The 25,456-nt window shown below is 39.9% G+C and overlaps 2 protein-coding genes across 2 annotated transcripts in view; both read left to right on the top strand.

Annotated features, from left to right (window-relative positions):
* LOC111155886 (pleckstrin homology, MyTH4 and FERM domain containing H2) overlaps window positions 1-17,375 on the top strand; it is a 113,906-nt gene extending 96,531 nt beyond the window's left edge. The window contains exons 25-30 of the mRNA XM_022516342.1: window positions 2,005-2,146; window positions 7,863-8,008; window positions 9,137-9,266; window positions 11,681-11,767; window positions 14,148-14,285; window positions 15,264-17,375. Of these exons, the coding sequence (XP_022372050.1) occupies window positions 2,005-2,146; window positions 7,863-8,008; window positions 9,137-9,266; window positions 11,681-11,767; window positions 14,148-14,285; window positions 15,264-15,449 (829 nt within the window). The 3' untranslated portion in view covers window positions 15,450-17,375. The remainder of the gene's footprint in view (window positions 1-2,004; window positions 2,147-7,862; window positions 8,009-9,136; window positions 9,267-11,680; window positions 11,768-14,147; window positions 14,286-15,263) is intronic.
* A 5,314-nt stretch (window positions 17,376-22,689) lies between these two features.
* Window positions 22,690-25,456, top strand: part of LOC111155853 (dynein cytoplasmic 2 light intermediate chain 1) — a 42,628-nt gene continuing 39,861 nt past the window's right edge. Inside the window, exons 1-2 of the mRNA XM_022516272.1 lie at window positions 22,690-22,697; window positions 24,827-24,944. Of these exons, the coding sequence (XP_022371980.1) occupies window positions 22,690-22,697; window positions 24,827-24,944 (126 nt within the window). The remainder of the gene's footprint in view (window positions 22,698-24,826; window positions 24,945-25,456) is intronic.

Below are 25,456 nucleotides of genomic sequence, written 5' to 3'. Positions count from 1 at the left end.
AAAAAAAAAAAAAAAAAAGAACTTAGTGAAACCCGAGTGGACTACAGTGATGGATAAGATAGTTCGTGTGTGTGTGTGTGTGTGTGTGTGTGTGTGTGTGTGTGTGTGTGACTTTTTTTTAACATCTTAATTTTATTTTTTTCAGTGTTCCAAGATTCATTGTTTATGCACCCCACCCAGTGCTCCATGCAATACGTGCCCTCCTTAATACCCACCATTAGGCTCACCCATCCTCTCACCCCTTCCCCTCCAAAACCCTCAGTTTGTTTCTTGGAGTTCACAGTCTCTCATGCTTCATCTCCCCCTCTGATTTACCCCAATTCACTTTTCCTTTCCTTCTCCTAATGTCCTCCATGCCATTCCTTATGCTCCACAAGTAAGTGAAACCATATGATAATTGACTTTCTCTGCTTGACTCCAGTCCCATCCATGTTGATACAAAACTTGGGTATTCATCCTTTCTGATGGCTGCATAATATTCCATTATATATTTATACTATATTTTCTTTATCCATTCATCTCTTGAAGGGCATCTTGGCTCTTTCCACAGTTTGGCGATTGTGGCCATTGCTGCTATGAACATTGGGCTACAGATGACCCTTCTTTTCACTACCTCTGTATCTTTGGGGTAAATACCCAGTAATGCAATTGCAGGGTCATACGGTAGCTCTATTTTTAATTTTTTGAGGAATCTCCACACCGTTTTTCCAAAGTAGCTGCACCAACTTGCATTCCCACCAACAGCGTAAGAGGGTTCCCCTTTCTCCCCATCCTCTCCAACACTTGTTGTTTCCTATCCTGTCCTGTTAATTTTGGCCATTCTAACTGGTGTAAGGTGGTATCTCAATATGGTTTTGACTTGAATTTCCCTGATGGGTAATGATGATGAACATTTTTTTGTGTGTCTGTTAGCCATTTGTTTGTCTTCTTTTCAGAAATTCTGTTCATGTCTTCTGCCCATTTTTTGATATGATCATCTGTTTTTGGGGTATTGAGTTTGAGGAATTCTTTATAGATCTTGGATATCAGCCCTTTGTCTGTAGTGTCATTTGCAAATACTTTTTCCATTCCGTAGGTTGCCTCTTTGTTTTGTTGACTGTTTCCTTTGCTGTGCAGAAGCTTTTTAGCTTGAAGTTCCAAAAGTTCATTTTCACTTTTGTTTCCTTTGCCTTTGGAGACGTGTCTTGAAAGAAGTTGCTGGGGCTGATGTAAGACATAGTTCTTAACTTCAAGGGGAGATATAAACTATGCCAAACAGGGCTTTCATCTTAAAATCCTTATTCTCTTGGTTTTATATCACTTTGCTGATCGCATTGAATTTAGAATCTGTTTCTGTTGCCAGCCATTGTCTTCTATGAGTTAACAATTTGTCATCACGGAGTCACAGATGAGGAGGGCTTAGGATTTGTTTTTTCCAGAGACCACGCTGAATGACTGCCTGGCCAGTGATTCCGAAATGTGGTGGGTGAGAAGAATTATCAGAATCTTGAGAAGGAAGGGCTTTTCAGAGTACACTTACCATGCTTCCCTGAGATTCTGACCTGCTGCCCTTTCAGTCCCTGCCAATGGAAATAATTAGTGCAAAAGATGTTATAACTGATGCTATTGTGCCCTCTCCTGCAGGCACATAGGGTGAAAAAGGGCTGAAAATCCACTTAGAGCCAATTGAGCTTACACCTAGCACATCCTGGATCTAAATCTCTCTTTTTCTGCCACTCAGTTGTCCTGCCGATATTAAAGTATGGCAACAAGGAGAATCTAATGATTTGGTGTTTTAGGGCATAAAAAAAATAGTATAGAAACATTCCTCAACCTCAAAACAGCTTTTCCTCTGCGAAAATGTTGCATGAAACAGACACAGAGATTACTGACAAATAGTAATGGTCTAAGTTTGTATCACTTGGGGAACTACGTTAGAATAACCCCTTATCAGTCCTCTGGATTCATCTTGACTTTCTTCCTTTGTAAGAATACCATTTAATGAAAAATTTTTGCTTTTTTTAGACTGTATTTCTCAGTGCAAGCTCGTGGAGAGACTGATAGAGAAAAGTTGCTGTTAATGTATCAGACAAATGATCAAATAATAAATGGACTTTTTCCTCTGAACAAGGACCTGGCATTAGAAATGGCGGCTCTTTTAGCTCAGGTAAGTTCCGTGTTATATAGAGTCATATTTAGTTAAGGTAAGATACTAATTTCTACATTGATTTAAATGTAGCAAAACAATATATCTTATAATTTTTTAAATTCACCTGGCTATGATAGACACTTTAAAACTTACGGGCATTGTAATTGCAGTTTGACTCAGAATTGCTGAATACTGAGACAGTATTCCTCATGGAACCTAGTTTCTTTTTTTTTTTTTAATTTTATTTTTTATAAACATATATTTTTATCCCCAGGGGTACAGGTCTGTGAATCACCAGGTTTACACACTTCACAGCACTCACCATAGCACATACCCTCCCCAATGTCCATAATCCCACCCCCCCCAACCCTCCTCCCCCCATCAACCCTCAGTTTGTTTTGTGAGATTAAGAGTCACTTATGGTTTGTCTCCCTCTCAATCCCATCTTGTTTCATTTACTCTTCTCCTACCCCCTTAACCCACCATGTTGCATCTCCTCTCCCTCATATCAGGGAGATCATATGATAGTTGTCTTTCTCCGATTGACTTATTTCGCTAAGCATGATACCCTCTAGTTCCATCCACGTCGTCGCAAATGGCAAGATTTCATTTCTTTTGATGGCTGCATAGTATTCCATTGTGTACATATACCACATCTTCTTTATCCATTCGTCTGTTGATGGACATCTAGGTTCTTTCCATAGTTTGGCTATTGTAGACATTGCTGCTATAAACATTCGGGTGCACGTGCCCCTTCGGATCACTACGTTTGTATCTTTAAGGTAAATACCCAGCAGTGCGATTGCTGGGTCATAGGGTAGTTCTATTTTCAACATTTTGAGGAACCTCCATGCTGTTTTCCAGAGTGGTTGCACCAACTTGCATTCCCACCAACAGTGTAGGAGGGTTCTCCTTTCTCCGCATCCTCACCAGCATCTGTCATTTCCTGACTTGTTAATTTTAGCCATTCTGACTGGTGTGAGGTGATATCTCATTGTGGTTTTTGATTTGTATTTCCCTGATGCCGAGTGATATGGAGCACTTTTTCATGTGTCTGTTGGCCATCTGGATGTCTTCTTTGCAGAAATGTCTGTTCATGTCCTCTGCCCATTTCTTGATTGGATTATTTGTTCTTTGGGTGTTGCGTTTGCTAAGTTCTTTATAGATTTTGGACACTAGCCCTTTATCCGATATGTCATTTGCAAATATCTTCTCCCATTCTGTCAGTTGTCTTTTGGTTTTGTTAACTGTTTCCTTTGCTGTGCAAAAGCTTTTGATCTTGATGAAATCCCAATACTTCATTTTTGCCCTTGCTTCCCTTGCCTTTGGCGATGTTCCTAGGAAGATGTTGCTGCGGCTGAGGTCGAAGAGGTTGCTGCCTGTGTTCTCCTCAAGGATTTTGATGGATTCCTTTCTCACATTGAGATCCTTCATCCATTTTGAGTCTATTTTCGTGAAAAAGAACCAGTCTTAAAGTCAAGCTTTTTATTACTCAGAAAGGAGAGAATAGTCATTAGAGGCAACTGACAGTCTCCACCGCACCTGAGTCTATGCAGAGGTTAATTAAAGAAAAATGTTAAGCCAACTTTATGATACATCATTGAGACAAAGGCTTAGATTCCCCAAGGTTTTCGGTCCTTGCACTTTGCACACCATCCCAGGACATCTCTTTATCTACCAGCTGTCATTGAGACCCAAATCCTTTCTCTCCAGTTCACTTCTTTCATGGGCTCCTTAAATTTAACATAGCAAAAACTGAACTAATTGTCTTCTCTCCTTTCCTTCACATTCTCTGTCTTCACTGTGCTACTGTCTCTGCACAGCCCCCCATGCAAGCTTCGAGTCCAAGAATCCTCTCTGACTGCCCTCCTTTTCACCTGGTCTGACAGGGCACAGTGTCCCCCACTCCCCATTTTAAGTTTTAGATAGACGCTCCTCTTCACTCATCTGCACACTGGCCACCATCGCTGTGGTTTGGACCACCATCATGTTCTACCAGCCCTCCTGTGGCAGACTTCTGACTCGTGATCCTTTCTCTGGCCTGGTCCCCTATAGATTTGTCCTCCACCAGATGCTAGAGAAATCATTTCAGTTATCTATTGCCGCATAAGCAATGACTCTAAGACTCTGTCACTTAAAATACTGGTTTGGGCAGAAATGAGTAAGGACAGCTTGTCTGTGCTGCATATGCCACCAGCTGGCCTCACTCGAAGGCCAGCTGCGACTCTGTGGCTGCAGGCTGGAGTCCACCCATGTGAATGAAGACTCGTCCACATACACAACGGGTGTCTGATGCCAGCTATTAGCTGGGACTTCTCCTGGGGCTGTCGGCAACAACACCTACACATGGCTTCTTCATGGGGCTGTGTGTGCTTCCTCACAGAATGGTAGTTGGGTGGCAGAGCAACGTCCCAAAAGAGAGACAAGGAATGGAGGCTGCCATTTTCTTTTTTCTTTTCTTTTCTCTTCTTTTTTTTTTTTTTTTAAGATTTTATTTATTTATTTGACAGAGAGAGAGAGAGATCACAAGCAGGCAGAGCAGAAGGTGGGAGTGGGGAGGGGGGGAAGCAGGCTCTCCGCTCAGCAGAGAGCCCAATGTGGGGCTTGATCCCAGAACCCTGAGATCATAACTTGAGCTAAAGGCAGAGGCTAACCCACTGAGCCACCCAGGTGCCCTGGAGGCTGCCATTTTCTTAAGGCCTGGGCCTGGAAGCTGTGCCATGGTGCTTTGTGTGGCAGCACTAGGAACTGGGGTGGAGACCTAGCAAACACATGAATCTAGCTAGCTCTCTCATTCCCTCATTTACACAGAAGGACATCCATCTCTAGACTCTGCCTCCCTCTCCCGCATCATCTGTTAATATTCCCTGCCTTGAAATTTATGCTTCAACAAAGAATAAACTGTGGTTCCCTGCACAATCCCTGACTTGCATTCGGCTCACTTTTTCTTACCTCTTATGTTTACCTGTTTGTGTGCTCCGCCCTGGAACATCTCTATCCCCATTCGTTCACTTGTTAATTTCAGTGTAACCTTTCATTCTCATCTTGGGTGTCACTTATTCCAGGAAACCTTCCTGAAGTCTTGGGGGTTTTGTCCTGTCTTGCACAGTACTGTCTTTACCTCACTGGCTTATTAGTATTGATTTGTTTTGGCTTTGTACCACTGACTGTGGACTCCCTGAGGGAAAGGGCTGTCCCTGTTCATCTTTGTACCTAGCACAGTGCCTTACACGTAATCCATTCTCCATTGGATGAATGAATAGTTGATTGTTTAGTTCACTTTTGTAACAAGTTTATGTTCATCCAAAATTTAAAGCATCTGTGCTACACTAAGGGTTCTCCTTTTTTTGCAAGTCATGAAAAGCTAAGGAAAAGAAAAATAGGCCATATATTTTCTTGGTGTTAGGATTAGGTATAATTTCTTATCACTTGTCATTCTAGTCCCTAGTCCTCTAAAATCACAGAGTCTCTGTTAAAATCACTCTCATTTTTGCTAAAATTTAAGTTAGTCTTCTTATTTCAACTTTTAATTTTGTCAGGAAGTTTCTCCAAGAAAAATTACAATATACTTTGGAGACATAGACTTCTAACATGTTTTAGATGAATTAGAGGAAGGAGTAGAGAAGTAAGACTATATGTATACCTAGAAAATTCTGAATATGTTACTAACTAAAAAGTATAATTTCTCCATCCATGAAAGGAAATTTAGGTAATACCTCTTTCCCTTTTCCTCAGAGTAGTCTTTGTGAAGACAAATGAAATGTACTCATCTGAGATCTGTAGAAGAAAAGTTATTCCTGTTGTAGATTTGAATATCTGTAGGTCCTTGTCAATATTCTCCATCTTGGGAAATTTTTGGAGCTAACCGTGAATCATTGTACATAGTGTCTGGTAGGGCGTAATGTTGATGTGAGTCATATTGGGAATCCCCTGAGCTGCTTTTCCGTTATTCTGCAAACACGTATGTACTCATTCTAAGCCACACAGTATGCCAGGTGCCAGAGAGGGGACGCTGAACTTGGAAAGTCCACTATAGGGTTCCTTAAGAGGAAACGTTGCCTTGAATGGCCAATTTTTGTAACGATTGTTTGTCCAACTGCCATCTCCCTGGGGGTGACATTTTGCTTTTAGGTTTCATAGGTAGCTATACTGAGTATGACCTGGTGGTCGGTGAGGACAGTAAAAATCTTGCTCTGGGGGAAGGATTTTAGTATGTTTAAACAGCAGATGGACAGCTTGTATTTGGTGTGAGGAAATTGGGGAAGGAGGAAAGAAATGGGGATGAGAGCTAAACAGCAGGGCCAAGCCAAGAAACCAACAAGTAAGAAACTGGGTCAGAGACCTAGATAGCTAGAATACACTATAAGGACAAGGCTCAGATGAGGAATTTAGACCGCAGTGGGTCAGACTAAGAGCTAGAAAAGAGAAGCCACAGGGGTCAGAGTCTCAGAGGCTGGTTGTGCTAACAGCTTACCTGGAGGCAGAGGGCTCTCTTAAGATGGAGACCCCGCCAAGTCTGGAAGGATCCCTCCATCTGCTTGTTGGGGAGTGCTGCGCACAAGGGTCTGAATGTTCAGTAGGATAGTCATCTGAATGCCCCATTCCATCTCCCTCCTGGAGCCCTCTTTGGTACCCTATGTAAGGCACGTGACACAAGTCATTAGAAGTATAAACAAGTTCAGTCTCCTCTACTAGACCACAAACTCCATGAGGGTAGAAACTGTGCTCAGCTGTTTTTGTTGTTGTTTTTTTTTTAATCTCACCTCACCTACTAGAACGCCTGACACGTAATGGAGACTCATCATAGGTTTGGATGAATGAGTGGGTGGATGAGTGGATGGAGAGATGGATGGGTAGGTAGAGAATGGCATCTGTTTGGCCTCACTAATAGAGGTAATGATTGAACATTCTTTCATTCCGGGAGAAAGGAATAGAGGGCTCTATTCCCAGAATAAGAGAATAAGGAGATGGATACAGAATGATTTACGCAGGAAATCTAGGAGGAAAGTAATGAGAATATAGTTCTTACTCCATTATATTCAATAGAGACCCTTAGGAAGTGTAAATAATACTTTTTGAGATTTCTCATAGCTTTAAACTATTTTTTGTCTTTTATTTTTAGCCTCCATTTTGCCTTTTTTAGCCTCCATTTTTAGCCTCCATTTTGTTATGAGCGATTTTAAAATAGTACCTTAAAAATGAAAAATTGCCCTCTGCCATTATGGGTAATAATATTAGTGGCCATTAGGAAATGCTACTAGATTACAGCATTAACTAAGAGTGGTTTGCATAGGGGCGCCTGGGTGGCTCAGTGGGTTGAGCCGCTGCTTTCGACTCAGGTCATGATCCCAGGTCCTGGGTTCAAGCCCCACATCGGGCTTTCTGCTCAGCAGGGAGCCTGCTTCCTCCTCTCTCTCTGCCTGCCTCTCTGCCTACTTGTGATTTCTCTCTGTCAAATAAATAAATAAAATCTTTAAAAAAAAAAAAAGAAGAGTGGTTTGCATAGAAATGGAGTGAAAATGTTTGAATTACAGATTTTTTTTCAAAATTAGAATTCAAATGCCATTTAGATCTTATCAATTATACTTATGTATGATTATAAATTCCATAATCACTCAGTCATGACAAATAGATTTATATATTATATTATATTATAAAGAATGTTTAGAAGAATAAACCTGATTTTTAAAAAACTCTTCAATAGCCTGTATTTTCTCTTTGGATTTCCAATTAGGTGGAGATCGGAGATTTTGAAAGGCCCTTTTCAACTCCAGCAGGGCATGTTACTAATCAGTGCAAAACAAATCAAACTCTAAAACAAGTCATAGAAAAATTTTATCCTAAAAGATATAGAGACGGCTCTTCTGAAGAGCAGTTAAGGTAAGGAACTACTCGTGACTCTTTATGCTGGGCTTTTGGGGATATTCTTCTGTTCAAATTTTAAAGATGAAAATTCTTTTACATGACAGTTTTCTTAAGATTTTTTAATGCTGTTGAATCCCAAGAGGTTATAGATCTTTTCATTTAAGATGGGCCTAGAAACTTGAGAATCTATATTTAAAGTTTTTTTAAGGAAAAAGTTTTTACCTTAATTTAGAAGATCTCCTTTTCATTTGATCTCATTCATTCTTGCCCAAATTAATCCTTCTAATAAAAGGGGGGAAATGGCCAGTACTGTGTTTATAATTTTATGAAGTGTACCAAAACATTTTATCTCTTAGGGCATTCCATTTTTTTAATATAAATTTTTAATCAAATTCAACTGGTTTAGAATTTTGCTTTTAGAGAATATATAAAGAAAAGCTGATTCAACTGAGAAATAGAGGCAAATCCAATTCACCGTGAGTTTTCCAAAATGGAAACATTTAAGATTAGTCTTGGTTTATGTAGAGTAAAATTCCACCGTTGAGGATCCATTCTTTGGTCTCAATGTCTTGTACTTTTCTTTTAAAATGAAAGTTATTGGGGCGCCTGGGTGGCTCAGTAGGTTAAAGCCTCTGCCTTCGGCTCAGGTCATGATCCCAGAGTCCTGGGATCGAGCCCCACATCGGGCTCTCTCCTCCGTGGAGAGCCTGCTTCCTCCTCTCTCTCTGCCTGCCTCTCTGCCTATTTGTGATCTCTCTCTGTCAAATAAATGAATAAAATGTTAAATATAAAAAAATAAAAATAAAATAAAATGAAAGTTATTCCCATGAGAAGTTACCTTTGTAGTCTAATTAACTCTAAGGTTTGATGTTAGTGTAGCAGAAAATTTTTAACTTTGCCTGACTCGGGGCGGGGAAGGGGGGAACCTAGGTCATGCCGAGAGCCCTAATAGTATGAGAATTCGGTTGAAAGGACAAGGGGTGGACAGTGGCAAGATGGGAACCACAAAATAACCGCTCCTCCTGGGTGACACCTGGATATCCCGGTCATGCCTGTGATTGGCTCAAGCAGAGCCTTGCCCTGGGAGGCCAATACACTGCTGATGTTTTTGCTTTGGTCTTTTCGTTTTTGTTCTCTTCTTAGGCAGCTCTGCCAGCGACTGTCAACCAGATGGATGGCTCTCCGGGGACACAGCGTTGCTGACTGTGTGCGCATTTATTTGACAGTAGCCAGGAAGTGGCCATTCTTTGGGGCCAAGTTGTTTCTTGCAAAAGTAAGAAAGGACGGGAGGGAGACGCTGAATGAAAACCTCCTCATGTGTAGTTGACTCTCTTCAATTCAGTGAAGCCAAACGGTGACCACAGTCCCCCCCAAATGTAGTAGATTTGGCTTCCAAAAAGGGAGTAAGGAAATTCCCAACAATGGAAAGAAAACAATGAAGGGACCCTAAGAAGGGCAGGGGAGTCAGCAGCTTCTCCATCTGTGCCCTCTGCCCGACTACCTTCCCTGCCCCGCCCCCCTTCCCCAGCCTCTCACGTAAGTCATTCACACTCCATAGGCTCACCAGGACACTGAAGGCAACCACCTTTCTTCTCTTCAGCCAGGCAGCCTCTCACCTACTTGTCCTTCACTCTGTCACTCATTTGCTTAAGTATTTAGTATTTAGTGACTTCTGTTTGCCAAACATTATGTACCTAGTGATCCAGAGGCCCATGATTTCAGATGGGTTATACCCAAACTTCTAGGAACTCACAGTCCCGTGTTGCAACAGGTTGGAAAACAAGCACTATGGGTGAACAGGGTTAAAAGGGACAGGGACGGAGTGCTGTAGGGACACTGAGGAAGGAGAGGTGGATCCTGCCGGCAGTGGGGAAGAAGGGCAGCCCAGGACCCCAGAAAGAACTGTACTTTTGAATTCTGCTTCTTCCTACTGAACCATGTCATTTTATACTCTCTCAGGCTCCTGAAATGCTTGTGGTCTTGTGTTTGATCTGTGTGCATGCTTGGTCTGTCCTCACTAATAAGGGACACACGTTTTGAGTGGTCCTCACTAATAGGTGGTACACAGGTCTCACTGACCCTGAAATCCTCCTCTCATGCTCACCGTTAGGCTTCGCATATAAGTATCACTGAATAAATGTTTGCTGAATCACTGTGCCACTTTGGGCACGTGAGTTAGCCTCCTTGGACCTCAGTCTCGTCATCTACGCATGATTGTTTGGACTGCAAGCGTAAACTCTAGGCTATTGTACTCAGCTTCCATGAGTGACTGTACCATTGAAAGGTAAGAAATGATTTGCTTCTGGCCGTGGAAGCTGTATACTAAGTAAGTGGGCATTAACATCAGCATGCTTAAATGTCTCTAAAATTAATATATTGACAAGGAATTGAACATAGGTCTTCTAAAAAATATAAGAACTGGATTTGAACTGTAGAGCAGCATTTTGCAATGAATTTTAATTCTGATTTCAGCATTGGAAGAAATGTGAAATATCCATCTTTGATCATATGTTCAGTACTTTTAGCACAGAAATATTACTAAATAATATGTAGCATTTGCATGTTATATGAGCAGCATCTTGTCTTTGCTAACTTTTCTTCCTTTTTGCTATGAAGACACCTCCTTGCTTAATGACATCCCTTTGAGGGGAGATAAATATATATAACATCAAATATACCATTTTCACCATTTTTAAGTGTACATTTCTATGCCATTAAGTACATTCACATTCTTATGCTACCCTCAGCACCATCCATCATCAGGGGGTGAGGCATAGAGGCAGAGGGAGACGCAGACTCTCCGCTGAACAGGGAGCTCAGTGCGGGCCAATCCCAGGACCCTGAGATCAGGACCTGACCCAAAGGCAGACACTTAACTGACCGAGCTGCCCAGGTGCCCCTGGGTGCTCAGGTGCCCAGGTGCTCAACTTCTTTTATAAGGTTTAAGAGAAGTAGTTAAGTTTTTGTTAGAATTTCAGTTCTTGTTCAATTCAGTTATTGTTAAGCAGTCATTGTAAAATGCTCGAAAACATTCATGGGTTTTAATTGGAGGTTCATGATGAGATCCTCTTTATTAATATAATTTCATTGCTTTTTTACCATAAGAAATTTAGTGGAAATTTACCATTCATCACACAGTTTCATATTTTCTTTTTATTCTATTGTTATCAGTCATTGAATATCAGATTTAATAAACTTTCAAAAAAGTGTGGATTTGTAATCCTAACCCTTCACCAATGTAAAGCACTACACACACCTTAGAAAACACATCGGCGTTTTTTGTTTCATTAGGATTTTGGTCACCATAGAAACCCTACTAGCTTATCAACTATTAGCCTCTTAAAGTAAAAGAAACATAAGATTAAACATTGTTGTCCCCATGCTAAAGATGAGAACATTGAGCCTCGGGTAGCTTGTCCAAATGCACAGCTAATAAATGGCAGATCTGGACCTCTGACCCACATCTCCTGATAACAGTTTCACCGCTCTTTCCATTACATGATACTGCCTCCACCCCAGGAGAGATTGTTTCACCCCAAGTTTTATTTCCTTCTTTTTTCTCCCCACCCCCAAGAGATTTTTAATATGAAATTGTTGTTGTAAATGTTGCATTGCATTTTGACGGAAAAATGTTTTCTGTGATTTTGCTTAGAATTGATGATACGGTGTATTTGCTCCTCTCCACAGCCTGTAACTCCATCAGCACTCGGGAGCACTTTCACGTGGCTGGCGATCCATGAGGATGGCTTAAGCCTCTTAGAGTACAACTCCATGGTAAGATGAAGTTTCACACTGCTCGGGGTACCATCCACTCTCTTCATAGGATTTTTCTCATCCACAGATAACATGTTTCCTAACGCTGTGTAACGAATAGTCATTTTACAAACACAACTGCGATTATAATTTAATCTTTTAAAACAAGACCAGACAGGTTTTATAGTGTGTTATGAAGAAAATATTAAGATACCATACTTAACAGCAACCACAGTTGTATTTGTTTTTGGTTTTTTGAGGTTTTTTTTTTTTTAAGATTTTACCCATTTGTTTGTTTGTTTGTTTATTTTAGAAAGAGAGAGAGTGTGCATGGTGGGGGTCGGGGGGCAAAGGGAGAGAGAGAGTTTCAGGAAGACTCTGAGCTCAGCGCGGAGCCCAATTCGAGGCTCAGTCTCATGACATTGAGATCATGACCTGAGTCAAAACCAAAAGTTGGACGCTTAACCAACTGAGCTTCCCAGACTCTCCAAACACAGTTGAATTTGCAAACCGACTCTTCAATTATAGTGTTAGGAAGATTGCTTCCTGTGTAAAATGAAAGTCTTGAAGATAACATTAATGTAGAAACTATATTTACCAAAGTTTAAGTTCGTTGTCCCTAGCGCTTCTGTAAAAATTTCTGTAACTTTCTGTAATATTACTTACCAGTTCACTTGTACGTATGTGGTATTTTAGAGCTTTGTACATGATTAAACATAAAGTCAAACTGCTTTCTGTATGTTTATATATCTATCTGAAATTTGCTTTACTTTCTATCCTATTTCATATGTTCTTTCTTTTGTTTTTAAACCTGGCAGACAGGAATTGTTCAATTCTCCTGGTAGGTGTAAAGGGCTCTCCTATGCCCAGCTATAGTCAGGGATCACCAAGAATTTCTTGGATATCAAACTATTCTTTAGTGTTACAGTAGTCTCTCCTTATAATTGCTTTAAAAAAAATCTTTTTGAAGGGCTTTATATTTCCTGAATGCTTTTTAGTTCTTGAATGGGTAACTTGAAGATAGTTTATAAAATCAGTGACCTAAAGTCAACAAAAAAATTGTAGACCAGTATTGAGTTACCTTAAGTAAGTAGGCCAGTTTCCTAGATCCTGGGGGATGGACATCGAGGCCAGGAGGTGGACACTGGTCAGTTGCAGCTCATGGGGGTTCCGTTCTAGAATTATCTGCTCATAGTCTTGCCAGCAAATCTTTAGATATGTAGATTCCTTTACCTATAGGCTTTACATTTCTTGATTTTTTTAAATTATTTTAGCTACAGAAAGGGAAAAATATTTGCAGCACATATGGCAAAGGGTTAATATCCTTACGAGACAATAAGGAAATGATAAACATACCAGTAGACAAATGAGCCAAGCTCTTCAAAGAAGAAATACAAATGTATTTTTAAATGTTAATTTCACTAGTAATCAAATACATTCAATTTAAAACAGTGAGATTCTACTTTTCACTAGTCAGGTTGGCAGAGATTTAAAAGAGTGATTGTATCTAGTGTCCGCAAGACTACAGTGCTGGGAATGTACCTGGGTGTAACTTTTCCAGAGGAGAGGTTAGAAATATTCTCAAAATTGTCCTTACTTTTTTCAGATAACAATTATGGTTATTGAGATGTATAACTAAAGAAATAATTAGGTTTGAGTATTATGAAATGTATAAAAAAATATGCACTGAAGTATTATTTAAGATAGTAACAAATAAAAAATGATTTAAATCTCCTACAATAGGAGATTGGTTAAATAAAGGATTATCTATCAAATCACTTAAAATGATGTTATACAAGGACATTTGTTGTCATGAAAAGATATTCATGATTTGTTATTACATTTAAAAAGAAGCAGAATCCTAAACAATATGCATGATACTATTTCTGTTTATATCAAAGTCTGTATATCAAGATGAACCATATGGATTTGCCAATATTTGACCATTTTTTACCTTAAAAAGTATCAGTTTCATATGGTTCAACCTAATATAGATACATATGGAGAGAGATCTTAAAGGGCACATACAAAGTATTAACAGGGATTTTCCACTGGATGCTGGGATATGGGTGCTTTTTATTTTCTTTTTGTATTTTCTGTTTTTTTCCACAGTGAGTTATTAGTATCAGAATCAAACTGTATTCTAATTACAAAGGTAAATGATGGCTACATAAAACTAGTACATTACTATCTATTTTGAATCATAAGATTTTATATTAGAAAATAATTTTTATTATATATAATTAATAACAGCATTTTTCTTTTTTAGCGAAGTATAGATAGCCCATAATGTTACATTAGTTTCATTAATATCAGCATTTTAACGGAAATGTTATTAATCATTTCTCATCTTTCTTTGAAAGGAAAAGTATATGATATTAACTTTTTCTTCTCTTTGAAGAGGTTAATAGTCAGCTATGTGTACAAGAGTCTAATGACCTTTGGAGGTCATCAAGATGATTTTATGATAGTAATTAACAATACACATTCAAAGGACAAACCAACAGAGAAGTTACTTTTTGCCATGGCAAAACCCAAGGTGAGTAGAAGCCTTTCTACTAACTTTTTTATACTAGTTTTTTTCCATGCTAAAACATGTATGTGCAAAAACTAAGTTGCAGATGGGAAAACAGATTTACTTATAGTCAAACAGTTCTAGGTCCAAATTCTGGCTTACCTCATCTTGCTAAGCTTTGGTTTCTTCACCTAAAAAATTATATGATGCTACCTACTTTTTTTTGGCTTAAGAATTAAATGCTGCAATTGTTAAATCCTTTAGCCCAGTGCCTGGTATACAGAAGGTTCAAAGTAAGTGGTCTTCATGTAAGTTGTTGTCAGGTGCTCTATACTTATTATCCTATTTACATGGGATAATTCATGTTATAGACTTCTTAGTGAGAAGAGTAAGGTTTTATAATTAAGATGTTACTTGTTCTTAGTTTTAATGTCTGTAAGCAAAAACCATAAACACAAGGGCTACATTTTAGTATGTAATTCCAGTTTTAATAAAAAGAATGAGAAACTGAGTTTCCTAAAATTTTGTCTTAAAATTGTCAACCAAAAAAGACTACTTTTTTTTTTTTTAGAACTGGCAACTTTTTTTAAATGGCAGACATTCAAGTGAAGGCAGTTAGCCAGTAAGCACTGAAGACTGAGACATACTCAGGACTTTATTTAAATAAAAAATTGATACGATGCAGTTGACTTCTTAATTCATTTATACATAGATGTGGCTTTAAAATAACCAATAGACTTGCACTATCATCACATTTTTTAATATTGCTACTAAATTTGATTGTTTTTTAAGACTCATTCTTTTTTTTTGATTGAAGCAGCCAGAAAATATGTCAGTGCCTTGATGGTGCTGAACATGTAAGCACTTCACTGATCTGGAGAGAAGGGAATTCTGGAAGCCTGGGCACTTGCAAATGGAAACCACCTGTGGCCAGCCTCTTACTCTTTTGGAAGTGACAAGAACTTCTCTGGAGCACTAACAATTCTATTTTTCTTGTTTTAGATTCTTGAAATCACTCTTTTGATCGCCAGTTACATAAACAACTTCCATCAGCAAAAGGCAACATTTCACCACCTCTCTGCTCCAGCGCTGCTCTCAGCCCAGACACGGGGACCGGAAGCCAGGGCAGTGGGAAGCCAGCCCCTTCTGTCAAGTAGCAGACCGACTAAAGGACCCACTTTACTTTGAAAGCTCGGGAGCCTGAACATTCACTCCTGTCCTCTGGGCAATGGCTGCATCAGCTGCAAATAAGTTCATTTACACCTGGCGGCATGGCACGCACACACTGGTATTCCAAACTTTAAAAATGTGTGGGTGTCTTTCATTTGATTCTTAAATAGTCACGTGACTAATGAAACATAAACCCAAAATTTGCGCACATGCTGATTTTCTCTTAGACTACACGGGTTAGAATTCAGTCATTTTTTCCCACCTCCTTTGTTCTTTGCCAGCAGACACATCTTACAAGATGTCGTTTTTTTCTGTCTTTTAAAAAAAAAAAATGTTCTGGCAAAGGGAGATTCCAAACTCTCATTTGGCAAACCAGTTGATTATTTGGAAATGCTCACTGCCAAAAAATCAAGTACTGTAATTAAATGTGTGCTTAATTAATGATATGGGTCTGGAAAGAAGAGCATACAGTGTTAGAAACAGCCGCGGGAGGCTGTTTCGGGGTACATTTTTAGAACAAGTGCAGTAAATCCAGCACTGTGAATCCCGGTGAGAAAATGGGAGTTAAGTAACCAGAACCTCTTGTGTGGTATTAGAAAGTATACTCTGTCACCTTTTCAGATCACTGGAGTGTAAAATTCAAAACAAGACAGCGATTCCCCACATTCCTTGGCTATTACTGGAGAGCCCGAGTTCACTGGAATATTGCCCACATTTCATTGCATTTGGTGCTGGGTCATCTTGACCTTACTTTGTTAAATAATATCTTTGAAAGCAAAGACAATTCTTTGTTGTGCCCTCACATAGGCCTTTTTCGTTATAATTGCTTTCGTTTTAACATAAATTCTCAAAATATTTTTTTAAAAGAGAAATCTTCTGTTGAAGGAGGTAAATTTTAGTTGAGAAAGTCTAGAAATGTATTACTTTGCTGGGTTACATGAATGGGCAGTTCATACCTGTATGTGTCAAAACAAAGTAGTTAGTATTCATGATAAAAATGAAACTGTGATAAGACATGAAAATTATATTGTAAAACTGTTTAATTGCAATAGTAATCATGAGTATACTTAATTTTATTTATGTATAGAAAATTTGTATTTATTTTTTGCACATGTATTTATCACTTTGTGTGTGGTACTTTTTTAACCAATTTGAAAAAACAATATTAGCTGCTGAATTAATTTGTTGGCAGAGCCTTCATATTTTCTTCTTTGCTGCTTTCACCCTATGGCAATGTACTGTTGTCGCACTAAGCCTTTTGAAAATAATCCCATCTCATATTAGCATCCTTAGGAAGGGCAGAGCCAAGAAATACAGTGCTTAGCTAAGATTTGGCTTTATGGGCCATGACAAAAAAAAAGGTCAAAAAAATCTCATAGAAGTAGATTTCCATTTACTGTTTCCTCTAAATCCTTTGAGCCACAACTACTCACTGCAAAAGCAAGTTGGTTTTTTGAGAATAAACTGGCTACCAGTTTGGGATGACTCTCGAGAGTTTTTAGGCTGGGATACAACAGAGTTTCTTGGTTCCCAGAAAACTGTTCAATAATCCCGAGCTGGTGAGCCAGAGGCATGGCACAGCTTACATATGTGTGCGGGCTTTATTCTCAGGCAGTGTTAGTTCACCATCTGGTAAGCACACACCCCTCCAGATCTTCTAATTGGAACAAGTAGTGAAGGCTTAGCTCACATGGTGGTACCTTATACTTGGCATTTATTTTTGATAGAACAGAGATAAAATATTTTGATGGAAAGAAATCAATTTTCTGTAACTGATGATGTGAAAATTTTATTTTCTGGGAAATTGCTTATATAGCCATTTAAAAAATTCAAAGTATGCTATTATGATTGGTTACAAGAGAATAATGTTACATGTTTAATTGTAATATTTGTCTCCTATCATTTTCTTCCCTTTCAATCATAATAAATGATTTACAAAACCCATTTTGAGCATTATCTCTTGAACAATCTTCAAGAAGTACCTAGTGTTTTCATTGTCAAAGCTGAGGTGTACTACTAGTGAAAATGGTAGTTATTACCTCCTTCTCTTGCATTCATGCTTTGTCTTCGGTGTTGCTTTGTTTTATCCATATAAAAGGAAGCCGTTTGGCAAATTGTAATTTTAAGATGCATGTATGCATGTTGACACATACAATATGTATAAATCATGGGGTTCTCCCATGATTTCATAATAAGTTCCATAAGTAGCTTATTTTATACAGGAGGGTCAATGGACTGTGTTCTAAAAATTTATTTTATATGTTCTGGATTTTTTATGTGTGTGTCCTTAAAGTCAAATAGTGTCCTAGCCTGGAAATGAATTTAACTCTCAATTTACAAGCAAAGTTAGTCACCACTTAGAGTCTTTTGTTTGAAATGTGCTTATTAATTAATTGTTTGGAAATTTTTCCCAAAGAAAAAAATAAGTAGTGGCCAGGTTCCTAGAATAATGCACTTACCCAATTGGACTGTAGTATAATCCTGAAGAATTAACCACCACAGATAATCTAATTTTGCTAGACAAAGACTTTAAATATTCCTGGGATGCCGAGAACACATTTCACCTATCCACCTACTCCTAGCGGCCATGGAATTCGGACTCCCCCCAGTGCAGAGTCTCTAGGCTGATTGCTGTGGACCAAAGGCTCCAGGAATGTGGCAACTGAGGGAAGGGAAGTGAGGGGCAGGAACAACAAGGTGGAGATGCTTCTCTGCTCACCAGTTCATGGAGAAATGGAATCTCCTCTTGCTTTTCCCTATTCTCTTTTCCCTGAAAAAAGAAAGGGATTTTACTGCTACAGGATCAACTTTAAACTCCAAATGAAGGGGCGCCTGGCTGGCTCAGTTGGTGAAGCATTTGCTTCAGCTCAGGTCATGATCTCAGGATCCTGGGATTCAGCGTGTGTCTCTGCTCAGCATGGAGTCTGCTTCTCCCTGTCTCTGCTCCTCCCCCCACTTGTGTGCCCTCACTCTCTGTCAAATAAATAAATAAAATCTTTATAAAAAAAAAAAAAAACAACACTGCAAATTAAAGTGCCCACATAGATATTTAACGTGAAGTAAGATTCATCCTTATCCCAGTGGGACCAAGACTCAGGCTTCTCTTGGACACGTAAGTGGGAAGGTGGGTGCTATAGAGAAGAGATGGATGGACCTGGATGGAAGCTGGAGTCAAGAGATGAAACACACACTTGCTGTATGCCGTAATTTTACCTCTTGAACTTAATTTTACCTATATCAAACATAGTCACAGTGATTCTGGAGGCATATTTATAATCAACGTCAATCTGAAGTCTTCATTGTATCCTTTATAAGTAATTTTAGGTCCAGTAATAGTCAAGAAACAAAAACTTGCTTACCAGGATAACATCCATTAGCGAATAATTCCAGAACGAGACACAAATATTCACCACAACGCTTGAATACAGGGTTCCCTTCCTTCCAGCACTTTGCTAACAATCTTCTCAGTGGGAGGGGTGGGTGAATGGGGGTTGGCATCCCTTTCTGAAGGTAGATTACATTGGTGGCTTTATTAAATCAGACAACTCTTCAAAAGCACAGGTAACAAAGTAAAAAAAAAAAAAAAAAAAAGACAAATGGGACAACTCCAAACTTCACAACTTCTGCACATCAAAAGAAACAACAGAGGCATCCTGTAGAATGGGGAAAAATAATTGCGAGTCATATATCTGATAAAGGGGTTAATATCGAGGATACATAGGAACTTATTGACAAAACAGCTTCTTCATTCTGCAGAAAACATGACAATTTCCTCCAGAGGGGGAATGACTTGAGTTTCCCAATTCCAGTTTGAACAATCCCAGAGAAAGGCTCTATTGGGCCCAACTCTGGTGTTTTCTCTGAACCACTTCAAATGCTCGATATGAAGAGCACCTGGGTGGCACAGTTGATTAAGCATCCGGCGGTTGATTTTGGCTCAGGTCACAATCTAGGGGTCGTGAGATCAAGCCTGAGTCCAGCTCCACGCTGAGCGAGGACCCTGCTTAAGATTCTCTCAGCCCCTCTCCTTCTGCCCCTCCCCCATGCAGCATGTGTGCTCGCTCTCTCTCTCAAAAAATAAAAATTTGAAAAAAGCTCAGTGAGGAGAATGCTTAAATAAATTATGAGAAACCTGTATAGCGGGATATTATAACAGCCATCAAAGTTGTGTTTATGATGGATTTTTAAAAATTGAGATGGAAAACACATGTTAAAATCAGAATGTTAATTAACTCTCTAGTTATGATGAGGACAGATTAGATGAAATACACCAAAATGTTTAATAGTTATTGCTTCTAGGGTGTGTTCTTTTACCCTCTTCCTTTTTTTCCATATACTAGTTTTTCCTACCATAAGCTTATATAACTTTGAAAACAAGGGGAAAAATGTGAAAACTATGTCACTGTCTGGGCTATTGTTAATAGCCTCCACATGGACCTCCAGACTCCAAAACATCCTTCGAACATCTGCAAAACTTTACCTCACTGAAACTCAGGTCCAGTCACGGAGCACCCCTATTTTAAAATCATATTTGATTTCTCACAACAACATAGTAAAATCCAGGCTGCAGCCCGGCCTGGGTTGCTCTCCCACCGTAGCCACCCCAGACCCTTTAAATGCTTCTGCCTCAACCATTCACAATTCCCCAAACACACTCTGCATACATCTTTATTCTTCTGCACTGCTGTTGTTGTTGTTAAGATTTTACTTATTTACTTATTTGACAGAGAAAGACACAGCAAGAGAGGGAACACAAGCAGGGGGAGTGGGAGAGGGAGAAAGAGGTTCCCCATTGAGCAGGGAGCTCTTTGAGGGCTTGATCCCAGGACCCTGGATCATGACCCGAACTGAAGGCAGACGCTTAACGACTGAGCCACCCAGGCGTCCGTCTGCACTGTTGTTTATTCCACCCAGCAAGCAACATAAAGTTTTCCTCTCCTGTATCACCACTATTGAAATTCCTGAGTCTTTTAGAGGTGATCCAGTAGGGGAGCTCAAATCTTTATATATTCCTACCTTAAGAACAATTTTCATCTACCCAGGAAGGCCACTTATTTTGTCCATATATGAAGCCTCAGGAGGCATAAGGGTAGAAGAGGGAACTCATCTGCTCAATGAGATCAGCAGAATCCACTGATTGGCCTCTGAACCAGTGCTGGTGACCAGGGCCCAGCCAGACAACTTCTACCTTCTTTGCTACCAGGCTTCTTTCTTCAACCTTCCATCCCAGTTATCCAAGCAATTATACCTTTAAGATGCTAGTACTGTGCCTGGCACATAGCAAGCAAATGGCTTAGCCACTTTTGGTATTCATATCAACAGGGCTTCCTAATTAACATTCAAAAGTTCCAGAACTCAAATTATTATAATTCATTACCCTCTGTCCCACACCAGTTTGTGAGCTTATAGGCAGGCTAGCTCCAGGGATTAGATGCTGATTCAGTGACAGATGTACCAAACTCCCTTGCGATCGTCCTCTCTCTATTGAACTGGTCTCCCATTACATCCCATGACATAGTCTGCTATGTCTTCAAAATGCACCTAGGTGTTGGAAGGATTTTGTTCCCAAAGATTTTATGTCATGAATGCCTTTTTTCTTTCCTTAAAAAAAATTTTTGTTTCATTTCCAGGAATGTGATCTTTGTGTTTCTTTGTTCAAAGTTGCTGATCAGTAGCTTACAACATGATAATAACAAGCACAAAGGACTTACAATGTGTCAGCCACACCTAATTCATGTGTCACATATATTTATTTCATTTCAAATTCATACATTTCCCTTGCTTTACATGATCAGATACTGAGGCTCAGAGATACTGAATGATTTACCCACTGTGGCAATGAGGCAACTTAGCCAGTGTGGCTGAGTCAGAACAGAAATCTAAGTCCATCTAAAGCCCATCTTCTTGAACATCACACCATTACACGAAGCCAAACGGCAGAAGGGTGTAAGGAGAGTATCTCCTTCAATACTCAAGACACCTTGGGCCAGAGAGGCTGGGTCTACTGAGCATTCAAAACAGATCAAATGCGGTCTTGCCCTGAAGGTTTCAACAACCCTCTTTGGCATAATTACTTATTTTTTTTTAAAGATTTCATTTATTTATTTGACAGAGACCACAAGCAGGCAGAAAGGCAGGCAGAGAGAGAGGAAGGGAAACAGGCTCCCCGCTGAGCAGAGAGCCCGATGTGGGGCTCGATCCCAGGACCCTGGGATCATGACCTGAGCCGAAGGCAGAGACTTAACCCACTGAGGCACCCAGGAGCCCCAATAATTTCTTATTCTTATGATGTGATTTTCTGGTACCTCTTTAGAATAGTAGCAAGCACTGGCTTTCTTTGGGTTATTATACTTAGTTGTGTGCAGGGATCTTGACTTTCTCCCCTCTTCATTCCATACTCTGTGTAGCACTCTTGCATATAGTAATAACTATTGATTCAGAGATAAAGTAAATGAAGCATGATGGAGATGCGTTTGGCTTATTAATTTATTAATAAGTGATGCGCTATTGCAAAAACCCCAAAACAACTAAACAAGCAGAAAGTTGGAAAATACTAAAATCACAAATATTCTTTGCCTCTAGTAAATCACTAGAAAACAGCTCTGGAGTTTGTTTCGCCCTCCATTCCCAGAGCATTGCTACTGGGGAGGAAAAAGACACTGAAGAGAGAGCAGACTTCCCTGGCATATAGTTGAACTTTTTAAATTTTATTTTATTATTATTATTATTACTTATTTATTTTTCTTTTCTTTTCTTTTTTTTTTTTTTTTTTATGTTTTTATTTGACAGAGAGAAACAGCAAGAGAGTGAACACAAGCAGGGAGAGGGAGAGGGAGAAACAAGCTTCCTGCTGAGCAGGGAGGCAGATGTGGGGTTGCAGGGCTGGATCCCAAGATTCCAGGATCATGACCTGGGACGAAGGCAGAGGCTTAACGACTGAGCCCCACAGGCGCCCCCCAGTAGAATACTTTCTAAGTAAAAGAACACTTCCAGCCCAGAGCTTTTAGGTTCCAGGTTTGTCAGACAAGTCACCTCATTCTCTCACATAGAGGATGAGGCATTGAGCCAGAGTTGAAAAGGAACGCTGAGAACTACATTTCCCATGATGCCCATCTTTCCAACGCAACGCAGCCTGCGACGTCGTTCCCATGGCAACTGAAGAGTCCTTACCATCTGGCTGGTCTCAGAGCGCGCTGGCGTCTTGGATTTAAGGTGGCCTCAAACGCTGAGCCCACGACGCTAGCGCGGTGGAACAACGATGCCCAGGTATTTCCGCAGCCTTGCTTGCCCCCGGCTTTCGCTCCTCTCGAGAGTGTGGCTTTATCCCCTTTCCCACCCCAGCCTGGAAGGGGCAAGGGAGGGAGGGCCGCTCCGCTGGAACTATATTTAGGGAGAGGAGCCCAGGCGGGACCGGCCTGTGCAAGAAAATTCTGAATCTTTTCTGCTTGAAATCGCTGTCTGGATGGTCAGGGATCCCTGGGAACTACCCCTTGAGCGTATGGATTCGGTCACAAGCAGGTAGTAAAGTTACCCAGGTGGAAAACTAAGTTTTTTTTTAAGATCATTAAACTCCAGTCGTTCACTTACTAAGTAAAAATTTATCGCAGGCCAAGGAATGTTCTAGAAGCAGGGGTTCAGGCTGTGAATTAGACCACAGAGCCACTTCCTCAGGGTTCTCCGCATCTCCCCTTCTGGTGCAGGGGCTCAGGACAACAGTAAATAAGAAAAACTTGAGAAAGCTATGTGACCGTGTAGGCTGCAGTTTGGGGGGGGGGCGGCTGTAAAATACATTTTAGCTCTTCAGTTCTGTGATGTCAGTTTTAATATCCTCTACGTCACACTAAACCTTTTCTGAACAACTTAATAAGGACTTAGAGGGGTTCTGGGGTCCATCACAGAGCAGGATAAATCTGTTTTTCTCACCTTGTGGATCATGGCCGGATCTCTGTTGAGTTTATGAACCTTAATGAGAAAAATTGTCAGCTTCCTTCCCATCGAGGTATAATTGGTTGCAGTTACAAAGTTATGGTTATAGTTACAAATTTCCACCAGGGGCACCTCCTGCTCTCCTCTCTGCTGGGAGCTTGGAAAACAGATAATCACATTTTGAAAGAATGGTGTGTAAATGAAGAGCAGATAGGCCTGGCCTGAGTTCCAGGGGGTTCACCTGTGAAATAAACACATACATTTTAGTGTAAACATTTAGGGACACCCCTGTTGGTCTTTTATAGCCCCTTTCTTCATCCCTGTTTCTTGAATAATAATTATTATAAGCTGTCAGTAATTTTAGATAATTATATGTAGGTCAAACCCTAAATGAAATAGCACATTTTAACGATCAGTCATGACAATCTTAAAAGGTTGGTATTCTTCCTGATTGGCATTTTAGAGATGAAGAAACAGAAGTGAGCCTGGGGGAAAAGCACAAAATCTTGCATATATTAGGTGCTCAATAAATGTTTGTTGAATTAATAAAGGAATGAAGAATCCAGAGAGGTTGGGTAATTTGCCCAAGTTGGTATATACAGAAAGTAGCAGAGTGAGGCTTGGAACACCTCAAATCTTGTCTGTATTGTTTTCAGTTTAATACTCCATTTTTCATTTCGGCTTTAAAAAAAGGGCATAATCTTATTTGTGAAAAAGTACAAATGTTTGTAGAGAGGTGAATGAAAAGATGATTTTCAAAATGTGATTTTAGATTATTTTTTTCTTTCACTATATTTCATATATTAAAACAGGGAATCTTGAGCCAGATTAAAAACAAAAAAAAATTTCAGAAAACAAAGATTGTTTGGTGTGCTAGTTTTACATGCTTCCCATTTTCCCGGATGTTGGTGGTTTTCTTAAACTATTGAACGATTTTTTTTTTAACATTTTATTTATTTATTTGACAGAGAGCGATCACAAGTAGGCAGAGAGTCAGGCAGAGAGAGAGGAGGAAGCAGGCTCTCCACGGAGCAGAGAGCCCGATGCGGGGCTCGATCCCATGACTCTGGGATCATGACCTGAGCCGAAGGCAGAGGCTTTAACCCACTGAGCCACCCAGGCGCCCCTGTTGGTGGTTTTCAAGTTGTAGATTTCCAGAATTCTTTGTACATTAAGTTACATAACTGAGAAACTAACACACACAGCTTTCAACCTTGGCTGGAAGTCCCAAAATAAGGCAGCCTCAAATCCTAGTGACAAAGGCTCTGCTTATCATTTTCAGCTTTCTTCTATGAACCAGGACAAAGAAAATGACTAATCCTCAGAAGTTTTATCCACTTATTATCCCCCAGGAAATAATGCTGATTTGTTTTATAAACTTAACTGAAATAAAACGTCTCTGAGCTTGAAATAAATAGTGAAAAGGATTCCCTTTGATTCTCTGAATTTTGTTTTTCTGCCTCTCCTAGTGAAACTCTCTGGGAAATTGCAAAAGCCGAAGTGGAAAAACATGGAAGTAGTGGAGGTGAAGGTGATGGGCTTGAAATTGGAGAAAAATCTGTTTTCTTCATTGGCAGTAAAAATGGGGTAATGCATTTCTTCTTCTTACTCCCCCCCCCCCCCCACAAGTATTATGATTTAACAACCAGTGGTAAAATTCATTGTAATACTTTGGTAAAAATTTGGATACTTCAACTCTTTAGCCAGATAACCAGTCTCTGGCCTGCTGGTTATCTTGGAGCTGGTTGTGCCTTGTATGAGGGTGGCCTGTGCATGGGTGAGTGGGGACTAAATTCCAGCCTGGGCACTTCTTTTGTCAGGTGTTGTGCCCCAATCTGGGCCACAGCAGCCTGGAGGAAGGAGCATACATTTCTTTCTTTCTTTCTTTTTTTTTTTTTTAAGACTTTATTTATTTATTTGACAGAGAGATTGCAAGTAGGCAAAGAGGCAGGCAGAGAGAGAGGGGGAAGCACGCTCCCCACTGAGCAGAGAGCCCGATGTGGGGCTTGATTCCAGAACCCTGGGATCATGACGTGAGCTGAAGGCAGAGGCTTAACCCACTGAGCCACCCAGGTGCCCCAGGAACATATATTTCAAAT

The sequence above is a fragment of the Enhydra lutris genome, unplaced genomic scaffold (assembly GCF_002288905.1).
Source record: "Enhydra lutris kenyoni isolate GAN:26980312 unplaced genomic scaffold, ASM228890v2 scaffoldscaffold44, whole genome shotgun sequence".
NCBI lineage: Eukaryota > Metazoa > Chordata > Mammalia > Carnivora > Mustelidae > Enhydra > Enhydra lutris.
This window is presented reverse-complemented; position numbering and strand designations above follow the sequence as displayed.